The sequence below is a fragment of the Notamacropus eugenii genome, chromosome 5 (assembly GCF_028372415.1).
Source record: "Notamacropus eugenii isolate mMacEug1 chromosome 5, mMacEug1.pri_v2, whole genome shotgun sequence".
In the NCBI taxonomy this organism is placed as follows: Eukaryota; Metazoa; Chordata; class Mammalia; order Diprotodontia; family Macropodidae; genus Notamacropus; species Notamacropus eugenii.
The window spans coordinates 443,421,944-443,444,736 of record NC_092876.1 but is presented as its reverse complement, the minus strand read 5'-3'; the positions used below and the strand labels follow the sequence as shown (position 1 = coordinate 443,444,736).

Here is a 22,793-nt window from a genome sequence, read left to right as displayed (position 1 = left end):
ACATTAAAGGTCACCAGCTCCTATTGGTGTGCTGCCCATAAATAGCTAGCAATTCACTGTTAGCAAAGGCATTTAGGATGGTTCAGTAAAAAGAAAAAAAGAAAAAAACAAAAACCTTTCTTTCTCTTTCTTTCCCTCCACCAAAATTCCTGTAATTCATTTTCTAAGCTATATTCACAGCATCTATGGGAAAAATAGAAGTAAATATAGAGTATAAAAGTAGTGAGGCTCACATGTAAGGAACTCATACTTCCAAGTTGACTCCCAGATCCAGATCTACATGTCCCAGAAGTCCTTTCTCTCCTCATATAGTTCTCTCTGCAGACTAATTTTAGATTGTCAAAGCTAGCCCTCTTCTGAGTTCAGTTATAGCTTCCTTCTCTGCCACCAGAGGTTCTACTCTTGCAAGGGCTTCCCTTCTTCAATGTTTGCCTGCCTTTATGTGTCTGGAGATACAACATCTACTGTCGGATAAATATTTTTGCTTCAAAGCAACATGACTAATGGTGGGAACAAGGGAAGGGGAAAGAAACCTCCTCTCGCACCACCCCTGCCTGGGTATCACACCCTAAGCAATTGCAGACATATCTGGGAAAAAAAAAATATTTATGTTTTTCATCATAAAAAACTAAATAGTATCAAATCTCTATAATGGAGAATAAAAGTCTTTAGTTGCATTGTTATTAGTGGTTCTATTGAAAACCATAATCATTTAACTTAAATAACCTTGTAAGCCTTAAAATATTAGGCCATGTATTAGATGAATGCACAATTCCAAGATAGAGAGTTTAAATATATGTACACAGAGACAAATCCCTTTTCATTTACTAAAATGAACAAATGATTCTCATGAACTACTATAGGTGGTGCAGTGGATAGAGCACAGGATGTGGAGTCAGGAAGATCTGAATTCAAATTCAAGCTTAGACACTCACTAGGTGTGTGACCCTGGGCAAGTCATTTGTGATGTTAATTATGTTAACGAGAGTTAAAGACCTTCCCCACCCATTAATGGCCCTGCCCATTAATGGAAGCTTGATTTGGGGAGATCTGTTATTTCTAATGAGGCACTGGTTTGCAAAGGTTGTGATGCCCTCTGGCTCTGAAAAGTGTACAAATACTCTGAGGTGAGGTTTTGTTTGGGACTTCACTGCAAGTGTTTGTTTGGCCAGCTGAGACTCTGGGCAGCCACTAAGGAGACCCCTGTCTATTGATCTGTGATGTGTGTACTGCTAATGGTCAGGCAGTTGGAAGCCCTGTCTGTTGGTCTTTATTTCTCTGTATTTTCTCTGAAGTTTAGGGTGCTGATTTTTCCCCCTGAACTAACTGAACAATATACCTGCTTGATTAAAGTAGATTGTTGACCCCTCAAAAGTTGTTTTCTTTTAGAAAAGCAGATCTAAGAACCTATACAGGAGGACCTCCTGTACATGTCGTGTCCTTGCTGTTACATGACTCAACCTCTATTTGCCTCAGGTTCTCCATCTGTAAAGTGGGGATAATAATAGCACTTATGTCTCAGGGTTGATGTAAGGACCAAGAGAAATAACATTTTGTAAAGCACAGGACCTGGAAGATAGTAGGTGTTATAGACATGCAAGCTATTATCATTATTATAAGATAAGGGATCTATGGTTTTTTTTTTTTTAAAGTACAAACAAGATCTAATTCATGTTTTAATTTTTAAACCATTATTGGAAGGTTCTTAAACATTTTTGTTTCATGGAACTCTTTGGAAGTCTGATGAAGCCTATGAACCCCTTTTCAGAATGATATTTTGTCTCTTACATTTATAAATGAAGGAAATGTTACATTTTGCTTAGAGGTGAGTGAAAATAATGATGCATATTTTTTTCTCTTTCAAGTTCTGTGATCTGTGAGCACAGGCTAAGGACTCCTGATATATATGTTAAAAAGTGAGCATTTCTGTTTCAGTACATTTAGGTATTTGAGGAAGGAGGGATTGTGTTCGACCTTCGTTGCTGAAGAAGTTGATGCCATCAGAGAAATGATGACGTGACTTCCACTTGACTTTGTTTTGAGTGAGGGAAGGTTGTGCAGGTCACCAGCCATCTGAATCCAGTGACCAAATATTCATCTGGACCCTCCTGGTTTTAGAGTGATTATCAATAGTAACTGCTGCTGTTTCCATCCCAGCCTGATGTCTTTCTTTTTCTTGACCTCATTAAAGGGGCCATGTGCTGGCTACCTCCAGAACAGTCCTATTCAATGAATGGGTGCTGCCTCACCCTAAGTGAGTACCTCAAAGACCTAGGCCTAAAGGGGCCAAGGTCTTCTAGTGCATCCTGGGTCATCTCCAAGAAGGAGGGAGAGAAAGGGAGAAGAAAGAGGAAAGGAAAGAGGGAGGGAAGGAAGGAAGGAAGGAAGGAAGGAAGGAAGGAAGGAAGGAAGGAAGGAAGGAAGGAAGGAAGGTAGGAAGGATAATGTAATCTAATTTTATTTCCTTTCTTTATGTTTATGAAGGCAGAAGTGAGAGGAAGGAGAGTTTCTTTTATTTTCAAGGGGATCTCATATCCTTCAGGGATCTCTGCCTTCCTATTTGCTCTACATTTACTTCACAGTCTTAGGTTGTTTATCTGGCATTCTAAGAGAAGGTGAAGGTGCCCACTGTTCAGGACAAGTTATCCATTTAAAAGGACTTATGATGAAAAATGCTGTCCACTTCCAAAGAAAGAACTGATGGAGTCTGAATACAGATTGAAACATATTTTTTTTAACTTCATCCTTCTTTCTTTCTTTTGGCCTGTGCTTTCTTTTGCAAAATGATTAATATGGAAATAAATTTTGCATGAATGCACATGTAAAGCCTATGTCAAACTGCTTGCCTTCTCAATGAAGAGAGAGGGGAGAAAGAAAATTTGTAACTCAAAATTTTTAAAATGAAAAAAATTATTTTTACATGTAATTGGAAAAATTAAAATAATAAAATAAAAACATTTCTACTCAATCTTAACTTCATCCAATCAAAATGACTTCTCAGGAAGGAAAAATCCAATTTCCTAGATAAGTAAGGGTTTATTTCACCTACAGAATCATAGGTACTGGCTTTGTACAAAAGATCATTGATACAGAGCAGGAAGGGACCTTGGAGGTCACTGCGTCTTATACCATTATTTTACACATGAGGATACTGTGGCTTAGAGAGATGAGAGGATTTATTCATAGTATTAGAGAACAGTCCAAAGTGGAACTAAGGTTTCCTGAGTCCAAACCTAGCACTATCTAATATACCAACCTATCATCAGAGTTATTTAGCCTCAAACCTCAGGCTTATCAAAATACATGAACTCTCTACTTCAGAGCCATTTTTAATCAGAAAAATCTATATTTCCTGACATATTTGGAAAACAATAGTATAAAAAAATTTTTTCATTCTGACCCTATTCATTACCTGGAAAGGATGAAAAAAAGCAATAGTAGTAAATCCCTTCTTTGTCACATGATTCAATCAGATTTGAAGCTTCTATTTATTTGTCCTATAAAAATAGCTCTCATGGTTAATCAGTTTTTCAAGTATCCATCATTTTTCACCAATGATAATTATTAAGGTTGCCAACATGTAGCTCCATCCAATCATTTAAAATTAATATTTGCTTTAAAGAGTGACTTTCTCTCACCATTTACTTTAAAATAAAAGGGCAAGGAACTCCTATTGAATCAGAGCAGAGAGAAAAGTTTAAGATGTGAAATATAGAAATGTCTACATAACCATCTATGAAAATCATATGAGAGGCTGAATCTAGAGCAAGCACTCACTTAAGTGTGGAGGACATTCTGTTGCTAGTTTCCACAACCCTGAAGTGAGTGCTTGGATTTTTGTGTGACTGCTGAGATTCCCAAAGAGCAAGATCAAGGACAATGGTATGTTGGGTTAATTATCTGTAGGATTTACAGAAAAATATGGCCCAAAATCATAGAAGAAGAGAAGATAAGAAGTTTACTCATCCATCAAATCAAAGCATTCTCCATGGATCCTTGTGATTAAATATTGTTTGTCTTAAATCATCTAAGAAGCAAAAGTATGTTTAAAAATACTCCAACGTATTTTTGAATATTTATAGCTGAAAAACACAGAAACAGCAGATCATTTCTAATTTCAGGGTGAAGACTTAGTATTAGAATAACAGTGCTAGTCTGGCTTAGTGTGGTTTAGTGGAAAAAGTACTGAACTAAAAGGCAAGATTTTTTTATTCTAGTACTGTCATTAACTTACAGTGTTGACCTTGGGCCACACATCTCACTTTTGGACCTTGTTTATTTATGTGCAAAATGGGCATATTTCACGATCTACCTCACAAATTTATTGTTAGTATCAATGGATATAACACATGTAAACGTGTTAAAGTGCTACATTATGCAATTTGTCTTAAAAAAAAGAAATATGAGCTGTTCTCATTGATTAAACTGTCATTTATTTATTTTTACCAATGCATACCATCAACTGCTTTAATAAGCAATAAGGAAGTTGCTTGTGGGGCACTAAGAGGCTAAGTGATTTGCCAAAAGTCACCAAACAATATCTATCACAGGCCAGATTATCCTGACTCCTGAATAGGGCTCTTTGCCACCATATTCTTGATTTAGTGTCAAATTTGCCTGTCACAGAAGCTCATGTGTAATGGTCAGCATCCCATTCAGTGAGGAAGCATAGGTTAAAGAGAGAAGAAAGTACTACATAATCTCTTGACATTTTTGGGATAGCAATTTCTTGTTTGCCAGTACAAGAATGATCTCTTTCCCTCTGGACATCTCTACACCAGTGGTCAATATTAGTTTTCGCCAATGCTTAAAATTTTATAATAAATAAATATAATAAATAACCTTATTTTAAAATAGTTCAGATGAAATATTGTGCCTTGGATATACTTAATATGCATATGAGGTAGACTTGTTGATGAATAACTACTTTGTAACAATTTTGAGATACAGTCTCCAGGTATTTGCTGTTGCTGTTTGGTAATTTTCAGTTTTGTCTGTTTCTTCATGACCCTTTTGGGGGATTTTTTTAGCAAAGATACTAGAGTGGTTGGCCATTTCCTTTTCCAGCTCATTTTATAGATGAGGAACCTGAGGCATATAGGGTTAAGTACTAGCCCAGGGTCACACAGCTTGGTCAGATTAGAATTTAGGTCTTCTTGACTCCAGGCTTGAGGTTCTAGTCACTCTACCATTTAGTTGACAAAATATTCTGGCCATCATTTTACAGATGAAAAATAGATATTCAGAGAAATTAAATGGCTTGTCTAAGATCATGTAGCTAAGAAGTGCCAGCTTGGATTGAAACCTAAGATTTTCTGATTTAATACATTATGATAACTGCATAATTCTTAAATATATTTTAATCAAACAGCTACTGAATATATTCTGTGATAACAAAATTAAAAAAAAAAACAAAACAAATTACTTCTTTTCACAATACAGCATTAATCCCAGAAGTCAGCAAGGCCATAACTAGGAATTTTTGCTTTTGAGACAAGTACCACAAATTGTGTCCTGAAGAAGTAGTACAAGCCTCTCATTCTCAGTTGTGTGTGTGTGTGTGTGTGTGTGTGTGTGTGTAAACATACCTGAGAGGCAAAAAAGGGCTCTTCATCACTGGTGTGAAGGGGGAGGAAGGAGACAGATCAGGGTGGGGAAGAGGGGAGCTCACCCCAGTCCCTTGCTAGTAACTTCCTATTTTAATAAATGATTCATGCTAACTAGTCCTGGGTTCAGAAAATCCAGATACATATTAACTTGGCCACTCTGAGTGTAAGTCACTTACCCTCTCATTGCTCTATATCTATCTCTCTATAAATTGCAGAACTACCAATCTGTATTGGTGGAAGGAATTTCCCCACCAGGAGTTACCTACACAAATATAATCCCAGATTTAAACTAAATAAACAAATTAAAACTCGGTGTTAATCACTATTACTTCTATCTTCTGAAAGACTGTATCTTCAGGGTCCTCTAAACTTAGCCCACTGAATGAAGAGCAAGCTATTTGGCATCTTAGCTATGGCAAAAGTAGCAGAACTAAATTGAATACAGTGTTTTAGAAAGTTCAGGACCCCATAAAGCTTTTTGAAAAATCCAGTGCCCTAAAGAAAAATTCCATTCAACTCACCATAGTTATTGTACTGAGAGAAAAATAAACATAAGACATAGTTTTAGGAAGAACTACTAGTAGACAACACTGATATTGTGCTGAAGTGAATACTATAAGGTCTTGATATATATCATGATCCTAAATCCTGGGTAGCTAAGTGGTGCAGTGGATAGAGTGTTGGACTTGAAGAAGTCAGGAAGACTCATCTTCCTAAATTCAAATACAGCCACAGATACTTAATAGTTGTGTGACCTTGGGCAAATCACTTAATCTTGTTTGCCTCAGCTTCCTCATCTGTAAAATGAGTTGGAAAAGGAAATGGTGTACCTCTCCAGCATCTTTGCCAAGAAAGACCCAAATGGGGTCATGAAGAGGCAGACATGACTGGAAAATGCCTGAATTAAAATCCCTCCAATGAGGGAAGTGATTGTCATATTTTTTTTTTCTTTGTAGAATCAGTGCATATCAAAGTGCCTAATACACAGAAAATGTTTAGTAAAATTTCTACCTATTTAATAGGACCACTTGAGAAATTCTGCACCTTCGAGAGAAGAGGATCTTGAAAGAATTACAATAAACAACTGTTAAACTCACTACCTGTATGACCCTCAACAAATCACTTTTCCTTTTAAAATGAGAAGGTCAGATTCGACGGCCTCTGGGATTCCTTTCAGCTCTAGAGTTATGATTCTATGACTCAAACTGATTGATGTGCCTTCAATTTCAACAACTTTTCTTATTACCTTAATCACTGATCTTAGCAAAGCAATATGGCAGTTTCATTTTTCTTTGGAAGTTTATGCGTGTCAATGTGATTAGTTAGCAATTTACTTTCCTTCTTCCCCAAAATGCAGTATCCAAGAGAGATGGAAGCCATGTTTAAAAGAGTAGTAATTTATATTTGCTTCAGCCTATAAGAAATATAAGACTATATTGAGAGGAACAGAATTATTTATAAAACACATTTTTTTAAGAAAAGGAGAATAAATCACAACTGATTACTTGGTATTCCAGCTCATCTGTCGATGTTTTTTTGGGGGAAAAAACCAGCAACTATATTATTGTAAAATTGTATTTCACTTTTATAACTTATTCTTATTATAGAAAGCTAATTTATTGTGATATTTCATCCACTGCCCAAAACAGGTTCAAGAAAAAAAAGGAAGTAATAAGTTAATGACCAACATATAATATTATTTGTTTTATGATATTTTGTTATTTTTGTATATTTATGCATTTATTATTTATGAATATTATGTTTTATGAATGTTAGGTCTTCTGTTTTATATTTTTATAATCCATTATCTTTTTCTTAATGTAGAATGAATTGAGAGCAAATATTTCAGTTTATTTTTCTTTCCTTTCAAAATCTCACAAGAACTGATATTCTGCCTTTCCTCCTAATTTTCCTAGGTTCTAAACTTCACAATTAATCACACAAATCTTAGGGCAAATTGAAAGAAAATGGAAAGGAATCTCAGAATGAATTCATCTTTTGTGATCATTGTCATGTAACAGAAGTTGTACTTGGTGCATTTCTTAGGAGAATTTCATCATAGGTTTGAGGACATCAGGCAAAATTTGAAATTGACCTAATGAGTACACTCAAGCCAACCTGAACTAACTCTTGAGAGCTGATGGTTGAAATTTCAATATGAATGAGCATTTATAGCTTAGAAATAAGGACTGCTACAAATTAGAGCTTGATTTGTTGTTTTATTAATTATCTCGACTTAAGAAAGTAATAAAGAAAATGTTGAGTACCAATTGAACTTAAAAATGTGTCATTTGTACATTATTTTTATCAGAGAGTCAATTGTTAAACATTTACCAGCTATCAACTGACAAGTTTAGATTTTAATTCCTATAATGTCCCTTATGGTAATATCCTTTCATTTATCCACTCTATGTGGTACATACTCTCTGGAGTTGGCTGTTACCATAGAAAGAAATCTGGTAATGTAATCCCTACTATGAGTAACAGTAGATTTTAAGATTATTAATTATTCAAAACAACTGAATGCCTTTATACTTCTCCAGGAATTTTCATTTAGGTAGGGAACTTTTAAAGATTTACGGTTTTAACACGAAATAGTTCATTTTTAATGGTGGAATTTCAGTAAGTGGCAGTTAGTTTGGAGAGTAGGCCTATTTTTATCTATGGAGACCTTTTCAAAGGAAAAGTTACAATTGATCACTTCTATAACTTCTATTATCAGTGAAAATCTGCTTTACATGCACAGAAACTAGGGCTGAAAATGGAGGAATATTAGTGTGCATGATTCTAATATATGAAGATAAATATGAAAAAATTGGCTGATTGTTTCAATGTTTCCAGATATCTGGATATTCATTATTTTGTAATGAATATTGAATAAACCTTATATATTTAGGTAATTTAATTTTTCAGGATTACTCAACTATTTGGTATTGTATAGGCAGAGCCCATATCTTCTTCAGATAATAAGGGAGGAGCAATTTGATTCTCGAGCACTTGGATTTAATCTGATTTCTTTTTTAAAGACAGTGATGGAAAGAGAGAAATAAGCAGAGAAATATCATATCACAATATGGGATGTGTCATTTCTATGAATCATAATTTCCCAAGGCTATGAGAGTAGGCAGCTGCCTACTTGGAATAATTTAAAGTATGAGGAATATATGATTTAAAAAAAACCCACCCCTCCCTTCCACTGTCCTAACAAGATACTTAAAATTTCCACTAATAAATAAATTTTTTCAAGACCCATCAGAATGTGAGAAAACAATATCTTTCTGAAAACTTTCCTGCTTACTGTTTGCTACTTTTTAAAATTTATTTTAAAGGAGAGGAACAAGAAGGATAGCATCTCTAAAAAAAAAATACAAGGAATGAAAAATTTGCTGAACTAGTTAAAGCATAATCTTTAAAATTTTGGTGAAAACTACCAAGTTTGAGCTTCAAAGACCAGAGAGAAAATAGAAAGAAATAATTGAAACAAAAGAAAAGTTAAAGGAATTATGGCTTTATAGACACACGGGGTAATTTATGACTCTTCTCTGACTGAAAAAATAAAGCTGTCTAGAGCAGTTCTTTCCTAATCAAAGAGAAGGTAAAACAACAACACCAACATAGTGAATTGACAGGGGTGTGGAATAAAATGACCAGAACCTGAGGCGAACAGAAAGCAGTCACAGATAATGTTAATTTGCTAAAGAAATTAATAATATTGGCCTCATAATAAAGCTACAAGTAGTGAATTTTCCAGCGCCTAAAATCCTGAAGAAGCAACGTGATTTCTCTACAAAATGAATGCCAACTGGTGACTAGTAAATCTGAAAGTTTAGTGACAAAAACACTAAATTGTACCTATGCATTCACATTCCTTTTAGATATTGATAATTTGCTGATATCACTGGTCTTTTACAAGGTTATTTCTTTTTAAAGTATGAGTGTTCAATTTTTTTGTTACATTCCTTTTCAAAATTTCAATTGTCTACACCCTAGGAAGGTGACAGTGGTTCATTAATATAACCATATTCAAATAGAAATTCGTGACAATTACCTGGATTTCAGGTACAATGCCTATAGGAAATAAACAATCACTCAAGGGCTAACTTTAAACCTATAAAAGGTAATTGTTAATGTCAGGTGCTTTTTTTTTTTAAGAAGCAATTTGTATATAATCAAGTCTGCATTCTTCTAGAATTTCAGGGGGAGTTTGAAGAATTTCATTACATAGAGATGTTACGGAAAGGATAGCCCATTCATTCTAGAGCTATGTTCTACAAAATCTAGGCTGTTGTCTGACACCCAGGAGTGTGGGATTAAGCAGTTGGAAGATGAAAAACTGGTTTCCATCCCACCCTCCCTGAGATAGCCAAACATACAACTGGACTCCAAATCAACCACACCAACCTGTGTTCTCCAATACTCACAAGTTCTGAGGCTTATGGTGGCTTCTCATAGCAGTTGTATCCTAAATGACTTACTCAGTCATCAAAAGTAGCAGTCATTGGGAAAATTTCCCCAACCCTGAAACATCTTGATCTCCTCTAGATCACCTAGAATAGATCACCTTGTGAGTGTGGGTGTACACTCTTAGAGTACTGATTTTTTGTTGGGAGCAGTAACCATGACTAAGAGTCCCTACTCTACCCTTTTCCTTTTGAGTGGGACAGAATGAGTCACACTGTGTGAGTTAGTTTGGATGGAGTGTAATCTTTATTGCAGACCTTATTATATTATTTCCACCTAAACACAAACTGTTTCTCAAAATTTTCCAAATTCAGTCAAGGGCACCACCATCCTTCCAGTCACCCTGGTTCACAAAATCAATGTTATCTTTAAGTCCACACTCTCCCTCATCCTATCCAGCCATGGCTAAATCTTGTCATTTCTACTTCCATGGTTATCTCTTACCTCTACCCCTGTTAGATAAGGTCTTGATCATCTCTTGCCTGGACAATTGCAAGAGCCTCTTAATTAGTCCCCTTGCCTCAACTCTCCTTTTTCTCACAAAGCTTTCCCATAAAGCTGCCAAAGTGATTTTCTAAAACACTGGTCTAACCATGCTACTCCTCCAACCAATGAAGTCCAGTGGATCCCTGTTGATTCTAGGAGCAATTATTATTTAATATTTATCTCATCTTCCCTTTTTGCTTAACTTTTTTGAGTTTGGCAAACATCAAATATAAGCAATTCCAAATACATAAAACAGAGAGGAATCTATCCAAAACCATGCATTTTCAACAGAATATAATAAACTCAATTTTGACTTTGAAGCAGCCCTTGTTTTTCTCCTGAACTTTCCTGTACTTAGAAAAATATATTGCAATGACCTTCCTTTTAGAATTTTTTTGGCATACCTATCACTCATTTCCCTCTTCCTTCTTTTTCCCCTGTTCCATTTAAAACAAAAAAAAAAGAAAGAAAATAAAACAACCCTCCATTTTAGCAAGTAAACATAGTTGAATAAAATAAATCTTCATGTTGGCTGTGTCTGAAAATGTCTATCTCAATTTGTCCCTCACATCTCATGACTTTTTGATTGTTAGTACAGTAAGACAAATATGTAACTTAGAGATAGCTACATATATACATACTGGATGTGCATGGTGAAACACTTTCATCATGGGGTCATGCTGAAGATTTCTGCTTTCAGTGTAACACTCTCTATATTCTATAGTCTTATACAAAGCCTAGAGGTAATATTTTTTTCTCTTTTGATGCTCAAGAAAGTCTTGAGCTATTCCATAGAGAAAATTCCTTTTTAGGTTCTTAATATAATTCTCTGAGTAAAATAACTCACTTAAAATAGTATTATCTTTTCATTTTCTGAAAGTAAGAATTCTTCTTGAAGAAAGAAGAAACTTTTAACTGAATATATATAATCCCTTGAAATGAAAAATTCAAGGGTGATTATAGAGGCTGATTTGTTTAAATGTCATGTCCTTACACCCTAAAGAAGTTTTCTGGGGGCAAACTTTCAATCACAGGATGCCTGTAGCTTGAATGTCATTCAAGCACAGAGAAGAAATAAGATTTTCATGAACACAATTACTGATTACACCCCTGGATAATTTTGCTATGGTATAGATGCTTTGCAGAGGCTGTGGTAATGTAATCTAAGGAGTCAGAGAACATGTGTATATTCTTTCTGTTAAGAATGATGTCTGCTCGTCAGATTTCAATCAATTTATTATAACCAATGAATAGGTGAGTTAGGCCCTGACTCCACAAAAGATTCATTTGTCTTCTAACTTTTTAGAAGTGGTTTAAGTTTTTGGTGTCCATTTTCCAAAACTAAAGGAAATAAAATATTTGATTTTGGCTTATGAGTTGGGATAGAGTTCTGGACTTGGAGTCAGGGAGACTAGATCAAATTCTATCTCAGAAACCTTCAAGTTGTGTGACCCTTGGTAAATCACTTAAGCTTTCTCTGGGCCTCAGTTTCCTCTTATGTAAAATAGGGATAATAATAGCATCTTCCTCACAGGGTTATTATTAGGACCAAATAAGGGCATGTGGAAAGTGTTTTGCAAAACTTAAAATGCTATTATTGTTATTTCAAACCTTAATTTCAGCTAGAAATTAACTTAAATATATGTGTATACATATACCATATGGGTGTTTATTATATATATCTGTATCTATATATCTATATAGATATGTGTGTAAGTCATCCCTCGAGATATCCGCAGGCTTCACATTCCCAGTTTTGGTAATTTTCAGATTGGCCTTTGATAACTAAATGGGAATTTTTGGAGATTTGTTGTCTACTGAGAAAAATCACAGACTATGGTGCAGATAAAGAAAATTTTAAAAAGAGTCATAAATGCATACTATATATTATTCATGTATTTTGTCATTTACCGCCATAAGCATATACACATAGATTTATTATAAGCATCTAAACTGAAAGTTTCAGTGTGCTGAAGAACTATTAGCTATACCATCTCTCTAGGAAAACTTTCTCTTTATCTCTCCACCCTCTGGACTCAGTCAAGTGATTTTCTCCTGCAGTGATCCTTGGATATTGAATTTTTTATGGAAGAAAATCTCTGAAGCAGTTGCTGCTGCTATGCCAGCAGCTGTAAAGACTGCATAGTGTGTGCGACACTCTCTCATGTAGAAACTACAACTTTTTTTATGGGTTCAGTGCATTATTTTACTTGTTTTGTGTGTTAAATAAATATGATCAAATGATTAAAAATAAAGGGTTAGGGTGGGGCCCAAAGTTATTCTCAATTTTTCACATTCGTGGGGATTCTGCACCCTTAATCTGAAAAAATGTTGAGGGATAATTGTTTCATATATGTATACATACATACATACATACATATATATCTACACACATATATAATATATACACATATGTGTATACACATGGACACATATAATATGTGCATGAATATATTTCATATATACATTGTATATGCATGTTATATAAGTGTGTATATACACATTTTCTGTGAGTGTTATCAATAATACATAACATACTACTGAACAACAGCCGTAGCAACACACACTATTCTATACCCTTCTTATACTTCCCACCTCCCCATGAACACTTTAATGTAGTAGAGTAGAAAGAGTTTTGGACTAGAGCTATGGTCACATTTGAGCTTTGTTTGAGCACAGGCAAGTCACCTGAGTTTGTTTCCTCATCTGTAAAATGGAGCCAATATCTGGACTGGCTGCTGTCCAAAGTGGGTGTGAAGGAGACCCTTTGTAAGCCTTAAAGCCTGCAGGACTGTGAATTTTAGTTGTTAATAAAACAAATTTATTGACTGAGGGAATGACTTACCAGAGTTGAAGGTTGAATATGAAAGAAGAGATTTGGAACTGGCATGACTGTACACTGAGGAATTTGTAAAATAACGTGGGAGACAGCTAGGTATAGTAGTGGACAGAATACAGGTTTAGGCATCAGGAAGACCTGAGTTCAAATCTTGCCTTCAACACTCATCTGTGTGACAATGGCCAAATTATTTACCCTCTTTCACCTTCAGCTTCCTTATCCATAAAATGGGAATAAATATAGCATCCTGACTTCACATGGTCATTATGAGGATCAAATGAGATGACACATGAAAAGTGCTATGTAAATGATAGTTAGTATACTTGCTACCTGGCAAGAACGAAGGGAGACCGAGGATTTCATGTCAACCACTAAAATACCTTATAAATCATTACAGCCTTGGTGCCTCTAAGGAGGCAGCAGCATGGTGCAATGACCGCTACCAATCAGGAAACCTGGATGATCGCCTTGTCTCTGTGTTTCTTGGCACCAGGAACTTGTCGCACTCATTTATAAAATAAATATAAAACACAAATTGTTTTGAAAATCAACTAGGTGTAAGTCATACTTTCCAAAGCCTAAATCTTATAAAGATGCAAGATGCAGTTACTAATCATACCATTGAAATATCTCATTGAGAACAGGGGTAGGATGTGAAAAGACAGAAAATTCACTTATGATGAAAAAGATCACAGAAGAGGAAATGAGGACCTGCCGGGATTTAGAAGTCAGAATAGTAGCTACAATTTCTATTTTGCTTTAAGGTTGGTAAAGAATCTATACATATTCTCATTTTATCCTCACAGCTTCCCTGGTAGGTAGAGCTATCATTATCTCCATTTTACAGACAAGGAAAATGAGGCTGTGACTGACACAGCTAGTTAAGTATTTGAAGTCACTTTGGACTCCATGTTTTCCTGACATGAGGTCCAGCGTTCTAATCACTGCTCCACCCAGTTGCCTAGGTGTGTATTTTAACTGAAATAGCATCGTTTGTTTAACATCGTCAGGGTCAGTCTTTAGAATTTAGATGACAATGCAGGGGAGAGATATTTTCCAAAATCTTTATGGATGGGTGCAGACATATAATAGTATCTGTACTGTATACTTTACAAAATAAATTAAATTATTTTTCAAAAGTATCTCTTCCCTACTTTGCCATTAAGTAACTCTTCTAGGAGAAAGAAATGTGATGAGGTAGAATTTATCTTCTGTTTTCATCACTGATTACTTATGTCTTCATATTTTTAATAAAGCTCTGCTTTCACTCATATCTTAAACTCTTGACTTCTGTCATTATCACTAAATTAAAATCTCTCTGTCTCATGTACCGATGATCTTTCACTTGACAAACTCAACAGCCTTTTTACATTTCTTAATCTTCTTGACCTTTTTGCAACATTTGGCACTAAGGACCACTCTCTTCTTCTGGATATTCTCACCTCTTTGAGATTTTGTGATGAGGCTCTCACTTCTCTCCCTATCTGACTCCTCACTTTCTTTTGTTAGAAAATAATAATAACAGTAAGATGGTTGTTTAGTTGTATCAGACTCTTCATGCCCCATGTCAATACTTGTCCATTGGGTTTTCTTGGCAAAGACTCTGCAATGGTTTGCCATTTCCTTCTCCAATGGAAAAAGGCAAACAGAGGTTAAGTGATGTGCCCAGTGTTAGACAGTTAGTAAGCAGAGGCCAAATGTGAACTCAGGTCTTCCTGACTCCAGACCCTGTATGCTCTAACCATTGAGCAACATAGCTGCTTCTAATAATAATACTTAGAAAGCATTTACTATGTGCATGGCACTTTTCTAGGTGCTTTACAAATATTATTTCATTTGGTCTTCACAATAACCTTGGGAGGTAGGTATTCCTACTTTCCCATTTTATAGAGGAGAAAACTGAGGCAAACTGTGGTTAAATGACTTGTCTAGGGCCACACAGCTAGTAAGTATCTGCAGCTGGATTTGAATTCAAGCTTCCTGACTCCAAGTTCAGTGCTCTATCTACTCCTTAAATAAAGTTGCTCTCTCTACGGTCTTCTTGGTTTGGTTTGCCATACTGTTTCTCTGGTGATCTCATCAGTTCCCATAGGTTCACTTATCTGTAAGGAGATGGTTCCAGTCTATATATCCAGTCCTAGTTTCATTTATATCTCCAGTCCTGTATCACTAATTTCCTATTGAACATTTGCAAATGGATGTACAGCTGGCCCATCACCCTCATCATATCCATGAGGGAACCCATTATCTGCTCCCCAAAAACTCATTCCAGTTCTTAATTCCCTATTGCTGTGGAAAGTCTTATTAATCTTTCTGTCATCTAGGTTTGTCACCTTTTCTTCTTTTTCTGAATTCTTCCTTTTTCTAACCTTCTGATCCAAACAAAGAGTCAGAGGCTTAGATCTGAAAGATCTTAGATCCTTAGAAGTCATCTAGTATAAGTATTTCATTTTAAAGGCGAAGAGCTTAAGATCAGAAAGCTGAAATGATTTGCCCAAGATCACATAAATTCTTAATAGCTAAGTCAGAGTTTGAACCCAGAGCCTCCAGCTCTAAATCCAGTGTTTTTCCCACCATTCCGGAAAGTTACTGATCTCAGCTTCACCTATTTCTACTCACAAAATCACCCAATTATAGACCATCCTTGAAGAAGGACTTGCCATCAGTACAGTAGTTGACCTTGATGCAGTGCTCATCCTCATTGAAAGCATTCGTCAATATGGCTGAAAACGTCATGCTAAAAAGCATGGGAACAACTGCACAGCCCTGTTTTACTCCATTGGTGACTGGGAAGGCATGAGAGTTTCACTGTCCATTATCCAGAACCCGGGCAAACCTCTTACCTGGACTATCACTATTTCCTACCTGAAATCTCTCCCCTGTAAAATCCATCCTCCATCTAGACACCAATGTATACTCTCAGAGTAAAAATATGACCAAGTTCCTCCCCCATCAAAAAATGTCCAGAGGAAATACAAATTCCTGCTTGGTATTTAGAACCCTTCAAAATCTGACACCAGCCTACTTTACCAGGGCTATTATGCATTACTCATCTTCACACACTCTATGTTTCACCCAAACTGGCATACTTGTTGGTCCTCATGCATAGCATTCCACTTTCCTCCAAGACTTTGCACAATTTTTCCTCTCCTGCTTACCACCTTTCAGAATCCCTCAGCTCCTTCAGAGCTTAGCTCAAGCATTATCAGGAGGAGTCCTCGAAATTGTCAGCACTTTTCTCCTCCTCCAACACTTTGTTTTTACTTGGTCTATATTTTATATTGCTTTGTCTGCACACATGTTATTTATACCTGCTAGAATACAAGCTTCTTAAGGTCATAGCTGGTATCGTGCTTGGCACACAGTAGGTGCTTAATGCTTAGTGACTGATAAATTCTTTATTCCTTTTGTGTAATATGTTACATTTCTCCTAGAAGTAATGAGATACGTTTACGAAAATGTATGTTAAAACCCTAGGATAATTTACATTAACATAAATATGAATATTTTCAAAATAAGAATGTCAATGATGTCATAAAATTAATTAGGTTACTGAAGTAATATACAATTCCTCCCCTCTCGTGCTATCATATGAGTTTTGATGGAAAATTAAAGTTAGGATTGTTCCATTACTGGGGTGACAGCTTATTTACATCATGACACTACTAAAAATCTTTTTATGAATACTCAAGTGATTACATAAAAACTGTAATCTTTTATTTGGAACCTAATTAAAGTATGCATACTATCAAATCACTTTTACTGTTGTATAATTGTCACTATTTTTTTAAACTTTCTTTGATAATATTTCTAAATTTTTTGCACCTTTTGTTTTCAGAAAATAGTTCAGCAACAAGTCAATGCTTCAATGCAACTTTTTGCTTTCTCCTTTCATGGGCTTGAGATCTTTATGGACAGGATAATGACAAACATATAAGACTTTCAGAAATACCTTCTCTAAGCACTTAAGATTATAAAAGACATATTGTATCTTTATTTTAAATATGTGAGCACCACCCTCATAATCTTCTTACATTTCTTTTCAACAATAATTTTGGGGAAAAATCAGTTCTATACGTCTGGGAAACACAATGTTTATGAATCTCTTTCTGGGAACACATTACTGCTGTAGAAATTCAAATCTCTGAATCTAGAATAATTCAAATAAGTCACAATTTAAGCAATTTATATCCAACTCTCAGTTATCTTTAGCAATGGAAAGAAAAAAAAAGTACCACCATTAAAGCCCTAGATTGTTTACATTTGGTTTGGGAATTCGCTTTTAAGTGTAGGATACCAAAACAACATTGAAAAGCAAAAACTTCAAATGGGTTATTTGGCATCATTTAGGCAGAAAGCCCCCCTGCCCCCCAACACACATTTGTTTTACTGAAATCTATCCAGCTAGATGTGCTTAGAAACGCTAATTCTTTCTTCTTTGACATATGCCTTCGTAATTTTGCGTTACTTTAGCCAATATCAGAATTATTCTTTTTTCTCCTGAGTACATTAAGACTGGCTAGAAAGGGAATGATGAATTGAAGTGTCTGGAGAGGAACTGAAAGAGATGGTTAACAGGGAAAGCTGACTAAAAAACGACTGCATAGAATCCACAACAGTGACCTGTCCTGTTCCTGTCATTAACGTGAAGAAAAACAACTACGGTAACCACGGCAGCAGCATATCTGCCTCAGTTTCTTCATACCTTCTGTTTGATGATCATGTCATTGATGTCTTCAAGATCACCCACCATCACCCTCTGAGTTTTTATCACACGATCAAGCAACGAAAGCCAGTCAGTGAGCTCTGTCCACGCCTTATTGAAGTCAGCTAGGGCTGGTACCTCCAACAGCAAGGAAGATGGCATTTCTAGTTTGGAGATGGTAGTTTCCTTAGTAACCAGAGTTTGCGTAACCACAGTAACAGTTTGACCAGGAGCTAAAACATTTTTTGAGGGGGAAATGAAAAAAAGAAGAATGTAAGGAAAATAGAGTTAGAATTTAACCACTCTGAGAAAATAGTCATTCAAATAGTAACTATAGCAGTCAAGCTATTATTTACATTATTATTTCTCAACCAAATATGTATTTACATAGTATCACACAGAGTAGGACAACCCACAGATTTCACTGTAAGCAATACACATTTGACAGTTCAATTTTCAAAATGATTTTGCTTATCCAATCTGAAAAAATTCTTTATCATAGTTTCTTTTCAATAACCATTATGTAGAATGTGAAATTGATTAGATGAATAGAAATAATCAGGACAATAAGAATGAAATCTACTTAAAACTCCTGAGGAAAGTGAAGGGGAAAATGAGTATAATATATGGTTTTTGCTCTATTGTTACCTTTAGTAAGGAATAAATTGTAATCAGAGGTCAAATCCTGAGGGACCCAAGGGTCAACGAAAACTGCTTAGTGTTAGCAGTATTATTTGTACTGGGAACAGTTTATCACATTTCCCCCACTTAGACTAGTAATAAAAAACGGCCAACAGTAGGGGAAAAATGGGTTTCATTAATCTTTGTGAACAAGAGTTAATGAAGTCCATTATTGTTGGGACATGAAATACTATTTTTATGGTTAGTAAGTAAAAACAAATATCTAATAAGCATTATTTTAATATTTTGAACTCTATGACCAAAGCTGGCTGACAATAAGCATCATAGTGAATAGATATGGCCAAAGAAATTTGTAGACATGAAAGAAACATAGGATCAGAGTCAAAGCTGAAAGGGACCTAGAAGTCATCAAGCCTAAGTTTTTAATTTTACAGAAATAATGTGCTAACACACATGAAATCCCTTTACAAGTATATATACTTTTCTGTATCAGAAAAGAAAAAAAAAACCTGCAAAAAATTACCCCCTCCTCCCCCTCCTTTATATAGCTAGGCAATAAGGAATTTGAAGGAGCACAGTATGTATGTGCATGTGTGTGTGTGTGTGTGTGTGTGTGTGTGTGTGTGTGTGTGTGTGTGTGTGTGGAGTCTTCTTCCCCTTCCTTCCCTTCCGATTTGCCATGGCTCCCAGCTTTGACTTTTCAAGAGGAAAAAACATAATCCAGTAGTTTGAGGTTCATGAGTTAGTAAGAGTTCACGGAAGCATCTTAGAGGAATGATGATCCCTGGCAGCAGAGAAGAGAGCTCCCTATGGACACAAGAGAGGACTAACACTGGTAAGTGGGAGTTGAGCTGCAGAGAGATTTTAGGAAACCAGCTGAGCAACCTAGTGAAGACAATGCCACCCAAGGAGAGCTGGAAGATACTAAAAGAAAGAGAAAGAACTTCTAGGTACAGTATTCAAATTATTCTAGGCAACTAGGTGCTAACTTCTGGTTTTTCTACATTTGGAAAGACTTCTAATGCTTTAAGTTCTTTCTAAATTTTGTGTCTTGGGACAAAGGCACGATACCCCTCTAATTTTAACTCTGGGGAAACAATACAATATCCTTTGTGAAGATACAATACTTCACAGAGACATAAATGAGAAAAATTTTTCTTAGTTCTCAGGGTTGTTACTCCTCTCTTAGGTTTAAAACAGGAAACCTGTTAATTGGGCAATTACTGGAACAAATTAGTGTTAATATCTTATACTTAGTTTGACAGGAACATAAGACCTATGTAAAAATAATTTTGCTATTAACTCAATTGTGGGAACAGAAGCCTAGTGGATAGTAGGGAAGTTATCATTATAATTTAAAGGGAAGCTGCTACACACTATGGTTAAACTTGAGATACAAAGGCATGGACTTGAAGGAAACCTAACAACCTGAGGCTATATGCTCCTTTTTATCTCCATGACCAAGGTACCTTTAATTATATTATTAGAAATATAATCTCATCTCCTAGCCTGAAAAGGAGAATGGATTTAATAATTGAAAAAAAACACCCTTTATTCTTTATGTCAGGGATCCTTAACAATTGTGTGTGTGTGAGAGACAGAGAAAGAGAGAGAGAGAGAGACAGAGAGACAGAGAGAGAGAGACAGAGAGACAGAGAGACAGAGAGAGAGAGAGAGAGAGAGAGAGAGAGAGAGAGAGAGAGAGATCCCAGAGGGCAGCCTACGAACCATGTTTTCAAATTTATAAAATAAAATAGATAGGAATACCAAGAAAACTAATTATATTAAATTGTATTTCTCCCCCTCCCCAAAGCCATCCAAGTTCATGGATACCTTATACATCTGTGGACTTCAGGTTAAGAATCTTTGTTATACAGGGTATTCTTTGTCAGCTATGAGTTGGACAACATGTCCTATCCTATCAGGTCCCTTTCTTAACCCTAAGGAGAGACTGTGATTCTGAGCTATGGAACAAGTAAGAGACTCCTCCCTTACAGGGAGAATTTGGACCTTTGGAAGGAGAAATAGCACCACGTGCTTCACAAAATCAAAAGGAATCACTGACACCAGCACGTTTCCAGAATCCTGTTATTAACCCTGAGATAAAAAGATGTTCACCAGTTGACTGAGCATAGAATCACAAAATTTTAAAGACTGAGGAGTTAGACATTATCCAATCCAATTCCTCTGTCACATAAACAAGCAAGCTTAATCAAAGAGAGTGATTCATCCAAGGTCAATACCAAGTTGATGCCAGAGTAAGAAGCAGAACTTAAGCAGTGGTATGCTAGAAAATGTTTAACAATCAGCATTCTTAGGGGGAGGCGAATGTCTGTCTATATATTTATAAATTTAATCTGCCTTATTAAAATTTTTCCATCATTATCTTAAGTCTGGACAATCAACAAAACAATAAATGAAGCCTTGATTTGTAGTGGTTATTGACTTATGAGGTACAAATACTCAAAATGAAAATTTAATAATTGGCTCTCATGAACCCGTTCAACCTGGCTCCAGCATACCCCTGAACCTCAGTCTTATGTTATTTCCATTACAACTAACTGATGGGAGAATTCTCTCACTGAGAGTACAAAAAGTTGTATATGATAATCTGTTGTGGGGTGATTTGCTGTCCTTCAAGAACATGTATTTGAGATGAGAACTAGAATCAGCCAAGATCTGGCAAAGCCACCTTTCTTGTTTCGACCATTGACAGTTTCATATTGGAATGTATCATGCCACATAGAAGAAACCTGGAATACAACTCCAGGTACTTTTAAAGTTTGAGTAGGAAACAGATGAACTTTGGGACATAGTGAAGGAAAGGAATATTACTAAAATGACAAAAAGGGAAAATGACGGATTTTAGAAGCACTGTGGATTGACAGGTACACTAATATACCGTTAGTGCTATGAAATGATCCAACCATTATGGAAAGCAATTTGGAACTACACTTAAAAAGTCCTAAACTGTGGATATGCTTTGGTGACACTACTGATATACCTGCTGATATAACTACCAGACATATACCCAAAGAGGTAACATAAAGAGAAAATGAATCCAGAGAACTGAGACAAAGTGTGTACCTGTCAGCTAGAGAATTTCTGAATATATGAATATAATAGAATATTATTATACCATAAGAAATGAATAAAGGGATAGATTCTATAAAGCTAGGAAATTTTAGATGAACTGATACAGAGTGAACTGAGTAGAACCCAGAGATCAATTTAAATAATTATCACATTGTGAAGGAAATGAATTTTGAAAGATTGAAGAAGTCTAAGAAGTGTAATGATCAATCATGCACAATTTCATAGAAACTGATAATGAAGCATACTTCCCACCTCTCAGCAGAAAAGTGACAAACTTGTGGTACAGAATGAAGCAAATCTATTTAGACCTGACCAATGTATTGCTTTCTTTTGCATGAACATATTCACTCCATCCTTAGACTCTTCCTCTAATTGTCTGGTTCCTCCCAGTTGTGTTCGACCTTTATTGCCAAACGAGACCATGCCATGAGGGAAACGAAGGCGTGACTTGAACTTGACTTTGTTTTGAGTGAGAGAGGGCTGTGCAAGGTCAACAATCTCACTTCTCCTCCAGAGCCATCTGGGTCCAGTAAGTAGATATTCATCAGGATGACTGGAAATGACCCAGGATGCACTGGGACAGTTTAAAGATGATACTCTGGACAACCATGTATTCCTTCCTCTGCAGGTTGCAGTTTTGAACTGCTTCCCCTCTAAACTTTCTCTCCCACATCACCACTTTTAGTTTCCTTTAATTTCTTAATGTATTATCTTCCACCATTAGAATCTTCCTTGAGGGTAGGGGTTCTCTTTCTACTCTTTCTTTTGGTTTATAATTGTATTCCTATTAAGCACTTAACTATTTTTCTTGACTTGAAGAAAGATAAAACCAAAACTGATACAAAGCTTATAAAACATTGTAAATAAGTACCATACAATTTATTCTTCTTTCATCCTAGAGAATATATTTAAACTAGACAGTGCACAACAAGTGTGTCATTGAAATTGAGGTTAA

At 35.7% G+C, this 22,793-nt stretch overlaps 1 protein-coding gene across 11 annotated transcripts in view; it reads right to left on the bottom strand.

The window, feature by feature from the left end:
- Nucleotides 1-22,793, bottom strand: part of DMD (dystrophin) — a 2,329,373-nt gene that overhangs the window by 684,672 nt on the left and 1,621,908 nt on the right. For all 11 annotated transcript variants that reach the window (XR_011968542.1, XM_072616876.1, XM_072616880.1 and 8 more), the window contains one exon: nt 18,101-18,333. Coding sequence is in view for 10 of the 11 variants with exons in the window: in XM_072616876.1 (XP_072472977.1) it covers nt 18,101-18,333 (233 nt within the window). In the remaining variant the exon portion in view is untranslated. The remainder of the gene's footprint in view (nt 1-18,100; nt 18,334-22,793) is intronic.